The sequence below is a fragment of the Sander lucioperca genome, chromosome 15 (assembly GCF_008315115.2).
Source record: "Sander lucioperca isolate FBNREF2018 chromosome 15, SLUC_FBN_1.2, whole genome shotgun sequence".
Classification (NCBI taxonomy): Eukaryota; Metazoa; Chordata; class Actinopteri; order Perciformes; family Percidae; genus Sander; species Sander lucioperca.
The window spans coordinates 19,209,629-19,222,720 of record NC_050187.1 but is presented as its reverse complement, the minus strand read 5'-3'; the positions used below and the strand labels follow the sequence as shown (position 1 = coordinate 19,222,720).

Here is a 13,092-nt window from a genome sequence, read left to right as displayed (position 1 = left end):
TCAGCCAACAGCTCAGTAGGAAGAAGAGTGTGAGGACATAAAAGAGATAAGACCTTTAAAGTATCGAGAAAAGATTTTGATGGTGCTTATACAACTTCAATTTAATCTCAGCACACAGATTAGCATTAAAGTTATGTGTAACTGTACAGAGAGCGCTAGAGAGGAGGATGGGTGAGTTGATGTTATATTGAGAGCTGACTGAAGGGCTGGATAAATGTCTGTGTGTGTCTTTCTCCCACTAAGAGTTTCTCAATGAAGGTGGAATGCCACTTGCTTCCAGAGGGCAATGTGTTTGACTGCTAAAGAGAGAACAAGAGGACAGAGAAGGGCAGAGCTGTGGGAGGGAGGAGGGAGGGAGGGAGCGAGCCGAAAGGCATATAGAAAGAGGGGAAGAGTGAGTTCATTCAACCCCAATAGCTTTCTAATTCTCACTGTGCATACTGATCATTGATTCTATCTTATGCATTGGAACTGAGAAAAAAAACATATGCCAACAAGCATACATACATACTTATGTCGTTACTAAGAACTTGCTGAAGCTGTTTGATGTCTACGCTTTATATGGTCTCTCCCGTCTGGAGATGAAGCAAAGCACTCAGATGTACTGTACACACGTGCACACCATGGACACACACGCAAACTACACAACTTCCCTCACGCTCTCTGAAAAAATACACTTGTTTTGGATCTATGCAAATAAGGTAGAAACAAACTCGGTCACTGGACTGATGGACCGAGAACAGAACCATCAGCAAAGATTAGAAACCACCTCTGCTAATTACACAACTCCAGACTATCTCCACTTGGCTTCTGTACTCAAGAAAGAAGCAAAAGCTCTGTGTGTGGAAGTGGAGGTTTTGGGTGCCTACCTTGGGTGAGCGTTCCCATGAGGAAGTGGTAGAAATAGCGAGCCACCTTGGTGAGCTGTCTCTTGCACCTTTTCCTGCACTGGCTCATCTTGGTGCAGCTGTGGTGGAGGTGATGATAGTGATGGTGGTGTTGGTGTTGGCTAGTCTGCCGGGGGAAGCAAGCTCTCAAGGTAGGAGGGGAGGAACAGAGCACTGTGAGTGTGTCTGTGTGTAGGTGTGCGTGTGAGTGTGTGTGTGTGTATATGTAAGTCTGATTGCCGCTGCTTCTCTTCTTTTCCTCCTAACTCACCTCTTCTCTTTATCGTCCTCCCCCCTCTTGCTTTCTCTCCGCTCTTCTCTCCACCTGTAGGGCGCTGGCTGTCAATCAGCCAGCAGTGCTCTGCCTCCTCCCCTCACGTTCTGAGAAGCCCCATTCTAGCCTCTCATTGGCTGGGAGCGGAGCGTGGCGGAAAATTATGGACCGGCGCACATGCGAGACTGTGTGTGTGTGTGTGTGTGTGTGTGTGTGTGTGTGTGTGTGTGTTTGAGCCAGCAGGAGGTTGAGTAAAGTGACAGATGAAATAAAGCAAACCCATTAATTAACATCACACACCGTCCTTCTCCATCTGTCTGTCTGTCTCACTCGCTCATTATTGGCAGGCTACTCATAACAGCAAGGAAAAGGACAAAGAGAATGTGGAGTGTAGGAGCAAAAACGAAAAGTGAAGGTACAAGAAGAGACAGATAAGGAGGTAGAGATGGGGAAAAAGGAGGAATGCATAATTCATGTTTCCCTCCTTTCTACAGTGTGGAGAAAAAGCTTGACAGGAGAGAGAGAGGTTGTTGGACAAATACTATCGTACACCAGCAGCTGATGAACGGATTATTATCTGCCAGCAGAGAGAGAGGAGAAGAGAGAAGAGGAGCTTTTAAATCCTGTGGCATTGAGAAAGAAAAGTATTTATGTAAAGCCTTTCTGTCTTCATCCTTATCATTCTGCCTTGTTAAAGTGGGTTAAAGTGGGATCTGGCATTCCATTTTTAAATTTGAATTACTACTGATACTTTAATAAAGTCTCTATCCGCTACACAGCACTTAAAGAAAACTCCCTTTTACAGCGTATCTGTAGTTACTCTCGTTATTTCATTCTTTTAAAACAGCCAGGAGTTGAGTTTTCATTATAACTAAATTATGACTGGTGTGATAACTGCATGGCAAATTAATCATAGCACACAAGGCCAAATTTCCTCCTAGTTACCACATCGCAAAGGCTATTTTTAAATGGAGTCCGACGCAGTCAGTCCACATAAAAACCATACATAGTAAAAGAAATGGACACAGCGACGCCATAGACTTCGACGGCAACATGAGATCATGACTTTGCGTAAACATCCACGCCACTTTCCTAAAGCCAAGAGGCGCGTTATCTGTACGCATTTTCAGCTGTCCGCGTGTATGTTTATCGTTGTATACAGCTGACTGCAGTCTGCAACGTCTTTCTAAAGCCACGTGGCGTGTGGGGGTTGGGTTGAAAAGAAAAAACGGTTTGGATTAGGAAAAGAAGAACGGGGTTGGGTTTAGGAAAAGAACAAACGTGGAAAGGAAACATCACACAAGGGACACAAAGGAAACACCACAAGTAAGTCAATAGAGGCCAAACGGCGTTGATAAACACGCAAAATAGCGAGTATGCATCTTTATAACACGCAAATCATGGCATATGAATTGGCGTGTCATACATACGCCACTTCATGAGATCAGTCTGTCGACGGAGACCAGTGAAGTCAATTAGAAGCACTTTTCTGGTGATGGCTGAGCGTAATGCGCAGCTGCTGCACAGCCTCAAACTGAGTTTGACGACGTAGATGTGACGTGAGATGTAAAGTTATTCGCTGTCAAAGTGACGTCAAAATGAATGGGAGTCAATGGAATGCTAGCGGAAGGTGATGGCTTGTTAGCCTCAGAATCTCCCCATAGGAGGTACGCTTTCCGGATGCTCGCTTACCCCCTGGATAAAAACACACCGGGGCTACATTCACTTCCAGCTAACTTCACAGAGAACAATGACAACAGAAGAGCATCACTGACCTGTCTTAACCGAATACTCTCTGGTCCAGCTCAGCTAAAAACACCAGATCTGCAGCACGTTAACTGTGTTGCTACCGTTTCATTTTCCGGTCACTACCGAGACTGTTTGTGGCCGGTAGGCTACCGGCAATGTGATCGTCACCTATCAAACTGACTTTAACAGATAGTACGCAACTATCGTGCTTTTATTTACAAATGTTTGAACTCATCACAGGCAGTTGCCCTGTTCATGGACTCACAATGCGCACTGCTGAGAGTGAACAGGGGAAACACTGGAATGGATATTTGGCATTATTTTAAAAGAACGGGTAACACTGATGTATGAAACTGCTAATTAGATTAATTTACTTGTTAATCGAAGGTGCCGTTCATTTAGGCCCACTTCTTTAACCCCTGCCTGTTGACACATATTGTTTCTCCTTCCACAACTCCTACATTACACTACTACCACCTTTATCCTCTCTCCTCCCCGATGCTGAATTAAAAGTGATTACCATTACCACAGCAACACCATACTCTGAGTGGCAGACACACACACACACACACACACACACACACACACACACACACATACAAACACATGTAATTAAACATGCACACCTTGTCTGATCCTTAGGTCAGGTAGAAAATCAATCACATGTCAGGCAGATGCTTCCTCTTAATGATTTTGTTCTCTTTCTACAGGCTCTGTGCTGTCATTCTTATTTAGAAGTCAAACAGAGGGGTCAAAATACAGGTGAGTGTTTGACAGTGAGCTGTTAAGCTCTTAAGAGCTGATGCAACGCTGTCAAGTGTCCTGACATAACCAAGTAACACAGCAGGATTCTGAGCATGTGGGAGAGCAGATGGAAAAGACTAAGGTTTTTCTGACTCAGTATTAAAGGATTACTTACTAATTATTGACAATGACTCCTGGCTTCTTGGTTCAGGGATCTTTAATGATTCAGGTCAGGATTGACTGAGTGTGAATGCAGGGTTTCGCACATGCCTATGGTGGCTACTACAGTACATGTACCACTATGCAGAGTGTGTGTGAGAGAGAGAGAGAGAGAGAGAGAGAGAAAGCATGCGTGCGTGCATGGTTTTTATCAGTAACTTATTTCAACACAGTTTATTTCCTTTTCACACACACCGCACACACATCAAAACACATTTTCATGCACACTGCTCATCTCCCTATGAATAACAGAGTCTACTAGAGTCACATTGTTTAAGAAAGACACCACACAGATGGATACACACATACACTACATGATTCAAGTTCATACACGTACTGAGCTGAAGATGAACTGAAGCGCTAGATTGAGTGATCAGCATATCATGAAGGATTACAGACTTGCAGTGGTGGCTGTTACGACACACCATCTCCTGCCACACACACACAGTCATGCTTGTAGTTCAAGTAGTACTTTGTCAGATCACTGTTGTGAGGCAATTGAAAAGCACGGTAATATATGTTGCTGCCTTGTTTCCTTCTCAAAAACTGAAATTATTTAATTAAGTTGTGCCATTTTGTTCTGCAGCAAAAAATCTGAAAAGTAAGCAACAGACTTGGTGTGAACAATTAATTTAAATATAAATTTAATTTTCTTTCAGGTTTTGGACCATACATGTGATTCAACTTTGAAGTAATTTCCCCTTTTCTCAGCATATTAGCTGTCACTCAGGGACCTGTCTTGCTTCCAGAAAACTACATATTCAACACCAAACTCTTTTACCTCCAGCTCTGACACTGCGGGTGAGCATGTCAGCCCTCTCCAGATATCTGACAGGTTTGCGGAGGTTGTAGAGAAGCTTGTCTGCAACACTGATGCGCCATCAGTTGAGCTAACCAGACAGACAAACATAAATAGTACTGTAAGAAGCAGTGGTAAAATTACAGTGACAGGATTAGCTGACTGTTACCCAACCGGGAGATGGAGATTTTCTACAGGGGGGTATGATGGAGGTGATTAGAAGAAATAAAAAGAGGGGTGTGGCTGCTTCAGAACAAGAGATCTGCATGTGTTGTTGTTTTAGACACTGTGACACATGTCCAGGATTTGTGCCAAGACTCAGCCACTTCTTCTCTGAGTATGCATGTGTATGTGTGTGTGTTTGTGTTTGTGTGTGTGTGTGTGTGTGTGTGTGTGTGTGTGTGTGTGTGTGTGTGTGTGTGTGTGTGTGTGTGTGTGTTTTTCAAGTGTTTCCATCCAGGAGTCTGAGTCACCACCACCAAGATGTCATGGGTGTCCACCTAGCAGAGCCAAATCCAGACTGCAGTCCATTAGCGACTATTACCAAGAAACACAACACAAACAAAGAACACAATACCTGACATGGCAGGCCACCAATTATCAGCTTACAAAAGCTTTTGTATTTAGTGTTGATGTATAATTTGAGACTTCAATCAAATGCCAGCAGCTCTTAATTGTATTTATGCAATGGACTAAAAAGAGGGTCAGGCTTCAAATGTCAGTTATCAGAAAGGCAGGAAGAGACATGCTGGCTGACAGACAGACATACAGAAATACAAGAAGAAAGATGACGAGGCAAACTTCCTCCACCATTGACCCAACGGTGAAGCTCCAGATCTGCAGAGTGATTGGATCCATCAGTAAGATGGAGACCCTGGAGGCCTAAAAGACTTGCACTGACCATGAAGTGGCTGTAAGAAACATCATCAAGCAGACTAGAAATCTGGGGATTTTTTGGCAGGTCAACAGGAGAATGAATCTACCCGACTGTCTGACCTCACCTGCTTCCCTCTTTTCTTTCTCTGTTTATAAACTAAGGTTTGTACTGAATGAGAGACAGATGCAGAAAAAAATGCTATGAAAGATCAAGTTTGTGTGTCTGTGTTACGAGGGACAACATCATGATTTTCCACAGATTTGGAATTGGTGCAGCAGTTTGTGCAGACTGCCAGATGATCACAAAGGCACACAGGAATGTTGGAGGGCAGATGTGACACTGTCACTCCACTCAAGTAGCTGGCAAAGACGCACATACACATTTGTTTTTAACACTATTTATGGGTCAGGCAAAGGCACCAGCTGGTGAAACCCACTCAACACTCTATTCACTGGGAACATGTGACTGTGGAGGGAAGAAAAGGAGAAAGGGAGGAGGAAGGAGAAATAGAGGGAGGAGCGAGAAAAAGGCACAGGTGGAAGCACTCGGCTTTAGGGATGTGCAGTTAAGCCTTAAATACAAAGTTATCACAGAGTTGATAGAGACATTCTGGGCCCTACAAACTCTGCTTATCCACTCCTGCTATTTTGAACATTTGCGTGGAGGGTTTTGCCTTTTACAAACTAGCTAGTGTGGATAATAAGTGGACTATAAAACTGTATGCATATGAAAGTTCAAGTTGTTAAACTTTTACCCCCACTGTGCTGACCTGTGCAACTAATCAATGACAAAGAGACCAAACTAAAACCATTTACTTGCTTGCAAAAAGCTGTAAGCTAATGCTAGATATTTGAAAACTGTTATTTGCCAATAAGTTAGCTGCCCAGACTATCCCACTCCCACAAGAATCCTGCACAGATCAAAATGGCAGCGCAAGAGCCTTGTTTTTATTCTATTATGTACAACATAAACATTATTTTCTGCCCTTCACTATAAGCACCTATGTCAGATACTGAACATCATATATGTTTTACGATATAAAGTTCTATCGGAACATTTTTTTTATCATGCTCATAATGCTTTCTTAACATAATCATTTCTTATGATGGCTTCTGGCATAAACCACAGAATATCAATCAGTCCCAAATATATTTAATTGGTCTTTATATTAATGCATCATTGAATAAAAATGAACATGACGTACATATGGTTTTAGGGATGTTACACAGTTACAGTTAAACAGAACATAATGTAGGGTAACAGCTGAACAAGCAAGCCAGTCATCCGTATCCATGGTGATTGACGTATTTTACTTATGAAGTGTGGCGAGTGCGTCCCCTGGTTTACCTGTTTACTTATACCCTCCCCTTCAATGTGCTGTAAGGGCTCTCCACAGTTGCAATGACTTAATGCGGAATTAGACAGTGTAGTTAAATACAAGTTGGTATAGATCAATGTACAAGTTTTAACATGTAATTGAATGCTTATCACAAATAAGCCAGATTGAGGAAAGGTAGGTACAACTGCAAAGGGAAATTGCAGCTTCTCATTACTAAATAGCTCCTGCAAACCCTCAAACATCACACACTCTTGATTCAGTATCACTAGGATGTTGAGTTTTAGCAGAAGACAGATTTCAGTGTATTGCTGTTTGACACTGTTATTCATAAAATCACAAGCTTTGCTAGCAGTAGATGTTTCCTAGTAGAGCTGTAACAATTACAAATTTTGCTGTATAATTAATTGTCTCAGAAATAATGCGATTAACAATATAATTGTCTCTTTCGTTTAAATTTCAAAAATATTTATTTATTATAAACAAATAAAGTTTTGAATGAATTCCAGGATACATCTTTTGTTTTATATATATATATATATATATATATATAAAAATTAGAGATGCACCGATTACAACTTCCTGGCCGATTCCGATTTCCGAATTTCATTGAGTTAGGCCAGCCGATACCGATTTTAACCGATTCCGATTTCATTTTTCTAACCACTTTACAGCATACACAAATATTTATTTTCTATCTTTTCTTTAATAGAACATTTTTTGAACAGATAATGGATCACTATATAAATTACTCCTGGTGTGAGAAATTCACACACATCTAAAGTGCAATGTTAGAACCATTTTCTTCTTTTCACATCCAATATCCAACAAAAAAAATTTGATTTTGGTTTTTGGGGTCATCCCTCCACGCCCTACTTTTTCCTTGCAGGTGTTGCATATTGCAAACTTGTTATCTTCTGCACACACGCTGAAGAATTTCCAAACAGCTGACATGTTGCAGGTTAATTCACGAGGTTCCCTACATGTTCAAAAGTAGTGCGGAGACGCGCTTCACACCGCGAGCGGGTACGCGCGACACACGGCGGAAAAGTTGAGAGAAAGGAAAAAGAGACTGTGCTGTCGCGTCTGTGTGTGTGTGCGTGCGTGCGTCCTTGAGAACTGTAACTCGTATAACTTATGTTGTCAGTTAATTGTAGCATTGACCGGCATGAAATCGGCATACGTCAGACTGACCAGCCGGTCGCCGGTCATAGCCGAGCACGTGAAAACCAGTCACCGGCCGGTGCATCTCTAATATATATATATATATATATATATACTGGTTATATCGCTGTTATGTGACCCAGATAATGTAATAACACAAATATAGTCTATAAAGTAAACTATGCCTCTTTATTATATAACACTTTTTCTAACTATATCCCCCTATCATTTGTGTTGCTATGAACGTGTATAGGGTCAAGTGCCAACAACTAACAATTAAACTAATAAGAAAAATATATACCAATAATCACTTATACAATTACAATTTGGCATATCTAAAAAACACTTGACATGACAATTACCAGCCATACCCCTTAAGACCTTAGCTAATGTTACCAATAAATTGCCGTTAAACAACGAAACCGCAATTATATTGAAAAAAATGACAATAAGACAATGATGTTATAATTCTTACAGGCCTATGTCCTTGTAGCCCATCATACCGTAGGGACCGAAATAACTGAATAGTATGTTGATGAGGCTCTCAGTGGAAGCTAATCTGCCTTGTTCAATAAGAGCATTGTTATGGTTCAGCAGGGGGTAACACATGTGCAATGTATTCTAGTATCGCAAGCTGAAACCCAACTCATAAATTCACACTGGACATGACAGCCTTTCTAGCATTCCACACTTTAAACTGAGTGATATATAATAAAGTAGACAGAAAATGCCAGTTCCTAGATACAAAAGAGTCACTATTCCATGATTTAAAAAAAATTGCCATCTGTAAATATTTGATAAACACAACCAAGAGAAAGAAAAATAAGCGAAAATAAGCAGCTGAAATTAAAGAAAGGAACAAAAGAGCACCTATCCATGTCTTTGCCTTGTTGATATTTAGCAGAAACACACTGAACACTGTTAGATTTTAAATGAGATGGTGACTATTTGTAATGAAGCACAGCACTGTAGCCATTGGCAGTCCTGCGGTGCAGATACCAAACACAAGAACATACAGTATCTCCATGATGCTGCTGCCATCTGCAGGAAAACACCTGCAGAGACACAACTCCAGGAGCAGTCATCTGCCCTGAAGGAAAACAGATGGACTGGGAGAGGGCAAAGGGAGAAAACAAAGCACATAACCTTCACAAACAGACGTACACGCATTAACTTCTAAATTTAACGAAGACCATAGAGTAACTAATGATGCATGGCTCTTCCAGCTGCAAGAGAATTATGGCTGTGGCACACTTCAATTTGAATACTAATCAACATTGATTATAAGCTGTTCTAAAGATAAGAAAATACGGATGGTAAAATAATTATTTGTGAATGTGTGTGAGCAAATATGTGCATGTGTGTCTGTTAGCATCTAAGGATCGGTTTGACACCAAGTTAAAAACCTTACATGCCTTCAACTATTCCCGGTCTGACCACTAGTGAACAACCTTTTGGGCATATGAGAGTCAAGACAATACAAGTAGTACTGTTTCCAGAAAGCAAAACTATCTGCTGACACACCCCTGTCCTCCAGTAATAGCTCGTGAATAAATACTTAAATATTATGCATTTAACACAGAGAAACACAAATCTGAAACAGCACTTACATCTACTAGTTTGGTCTTAAACGAAAAAATCCACCAGAACAACTTTACTCTGATTTCAGGACCATCTGGATACACAGCTCACAATACTTACAATATGTACTTGTGGATGATAAAGAGGGAAAATGGCCAGAAAAGGCATCTGGCACTCCATATTAAAATACAGTGTGTGGTGTTTACTGTTTGGTCCAGTGACTTCAGAAATGTTGGCTGCATTAAACAGTGTAGACCAGTAGAGGGCAGATGCAGACCAGTAAAGCCACATCTACTGTAGGTATTAAACAATATTTCATACAAACTCATAATTTCCCCTCATAGTAAGAAATAAAAAAAAAATGCTCTTCCTACATTTCTTTTTATGGGACTTATAATGCCCTGCAGACAAACTAGATACATAATCAGCTAAATACACATTAAATTATACATTCCAATACTACACATTATAGCTTCGTCAATGCATTACCTCAACTCTAAATAAGTTAGGTTGTTGAAAGTTTGGCATCCACTCCAAATTAATATTTAAAACCATTTTATATCTTGGTAATGACTTCAGACAAATCTTAGCAAAGCAATTATTTGGGTTGACTTTTCTTAGATTAATGTCTGGCACCAGTTTACGCCTGTCTGCTTTTATATACAGTTAATTATCTCATCTGCAGAAAATACAGCAACAGTGTAATTGAACCATTAGATGATAGATTTGGAGGGTATATGCAAAGATATTTACTGGTCTGTATCGGCCCACAGCCGCATTGCTTCAGATTTAAAGGCTGCTCTTTGCTCTGGGCATCAAAGTGATCTGTCAATCTGTATCAGTTCAGTGTTGTGATGGTGAAGAGCTGAATGGGAATGAGAGGACATGGAGGGATTTTCTACATAGAGGAATGAGAAGGTACATAAAATAAATAAATTAAAACATGTCGCACTTATCAAAATTAATCTTTGGCTTCACTGTGGTAAAATAGAAACAAAACACTAAATATTAGACTCAAGCCATAACTCTCTTCCACTCTGCATTAAAGCTGCACAACAGGCTGATCTCATGAAGTGATGTATGTATGACACGCCGTTCCGTATGCCATTTTGGCGTATTATCAAGACGCATACTCGCTTTTAGCGTGTTTATCAACGCCGTTTGGCCTCCATTGACTTACATTACCTTGCGATTGCGTGTGAATTGACGCCATAGCGAGTAGTATGAAAGGGCGAAAATCCACGTAGGGAGGTTGGTCGGGGTGGTGGATGGGTAAAACACAGGACTTTCACCCAGGAGACCGGGGATCATGTCCTGCGTGTCACGTTTCCTAAACTCAACCGTCGGTTTCTTCTTTTCCTAAACCCAACCGGTTCTTCTTTTCCTAAACCCAACCCGTCCGCTGTATATGGCACTCAAAATGCATACAGATAACACGCCACTTGGCTTTAGAAAGTGGGCATGTACGTTTGCGTCCGCTATATACAGCGTAGACATACATGTGGATGGCTCAAAATGCATACAGATAACACGCCACTTGGCTTAAGAAAGTGGGCGTGTATGTTTATGCAAAGTCATGATGTCACGTTGTGCACAAACACTCTCTCTTCTACTGTTCTCAGCTTGTATACCCTGTGGGAGATCCTACGTATTCCTTTGAATGAAGCCAGGGATGAAGCTCCTACTGTATGGAGGATGAAGAAGGAAACCGGGCAGACCCAAGGGAGACAAGACTGACACACAAACACTGAGAGATAAGCAAGATGAATAGATCACTGGGCCATGAGGTCGACAAATAACCCACAGGAGAGATTTTGTGGCTTTCATATTGTTTTTATTACCAGGCACCAACCAGCAGCAAAGTCGACCAAATCACACTCCTGAACCTCCTTGAAGGCATCAAACATTCTGCGAGTGGCAAAAGGTCTCTGATATTCCTTAAGACCTGTGTTGACGTGAACTCTTGCCATGACCTCGCCTTTGCTACATCCTGCTCCACTCCTGTATTACATGTTATCATCTAACACAGGCGTTCTCATATTTCCTCTGTAGCCTGTGTCTCTCTTCCTCCCGTTTGTCACACCCAACCTCTTGACTCTGTTCTTCCCCCTCCCTCTCTCTCTCTTACTCTCTCCCTGCCTGTCTGAAGGCAGGCAGCAGGTGTTTTGTGACTCGAAGATCAGAGAGTCTCAGAGAGACGGAGCCCCTCTGAGCCAGGCTGCCTGTGTAGGAGGAGGGGAGAAAACCTACGCTTCCATTTTCAGAGTCTGTCTTCTTCACTGCAAAAGGACAGAGTGCTTATCCCACCCCCGGACCACAGTCGCACCAGTTCAACACCAGTGCGTCTGTCTTATATCCATGTTACAGTATATGTTCATGTGAGTGAGGAGCCTTTTTGTTAAGAGGCATGTGAGCTACTTGCTGCTGAGTTGAGTTGCCACTACGGAGAGAGGCAGTGTGGACTAATATGGAAAACGAGGAGGAGAAGAGAGGTAAAGCAAGAGAAACAGAAAGTGTTTTTCATCAGGGCCATTCTGTGCATGACATATGCAGATTTAACACTACAATACACTATGACTTTGCACTGATTATCTCAAACATGTTTTTAAGGTAACCCATTTCCACAGCACCCCACTCTTTGACCTAAAACTAGTTTCAGTGATGCTGACTCAAACACTTCATTACTGCTCCCCCCCTTCTCTCTCTCACTCAGTAGTTTTGTGAATTACACTTTTAGTCTTAGTATCAATGTAGCTGCAGTGATGATTCCTGTGTTAATGATAGGAACATCTTTCTCCTTCTCACCTTTTCTCTCAGCCATTCTAAATATACTGTAAAACATTCATGGAAATGGCATAGCTTTCAACTTGTGGGTGGATGACTAAAAATATGGAGTGCAACATTTATTTCTGTATGACATGTTTCTCCCTCTGAAAACATCTTGCCTGGCCTCCTCTGACTTGCTTCTATGTTTGCTCTGTTTGTTGTTTTAGGAATGTATCTGACACACACAGCTCGTGGTTGTTTCAAACCATATGCACCACCATATGGTTTGTAAGAACAAAAAGGAAAAGAAAACTACTGCATCAGCAGAAAGAAACTTTATCCATAACCATTTTAAAGACATTTTTTAATGTATAACAAAGAAAATACTAAACATGTGCTTGTTTCTGCCTCTATAATGCATGGAGTTGATTATTTCATTTTAATTAAGAACCATTGGATCGGTGGTCAGACAAAATTAAAGTCCCTTTGGGCTCTAAATCATGATGGCTACTTTTTGATATTCTTTGGACAAAAATAGTAATTTTGAGAAATAAAGAAATAATTACTTAATGAGCCATACCTCAGACTCCAGTAGTCCAGTTCTTTGCCCACCAATGCTATGCTTACAATGTACAGATTTATGGATGTCACAGTGTGGGTCACACACTTACACTGAACATGAACAAAAAAAACCCT

The 13,092-nt window shown here is 41.2% G+C and overlaps 1 protein-coding gene across 3 annotated transcripts in view; it reads right to left on the bottom strand.

Moving 5' to 3' along the window:
- LOC116053759 (Kv channel-interacting protein 2) overlaps positions 1–13,092 on the bottom strand; it is a 98,239-nt gene that overhangs the window by 50,049 nt on the left and 35,098 nt on the right. The window contains exon 1 of one of the 3 annotated variants that reach the window (XM_035992106.1): positions 870–1,174. The exons of the other annotated variants lie outside the window; for them this stretch is intronic. Coding sequence (XP_035847999.1) covers positions 870–957 — 88 coding nt within the window. The 5' untranslated portion in view covers positions 958–1,174. Of the gene's footprint in view, positions 1–869; positions 1,175–13,092 lie in introns of those variants that run through there. 3 annotated transcript variants of the gene reach the window in all.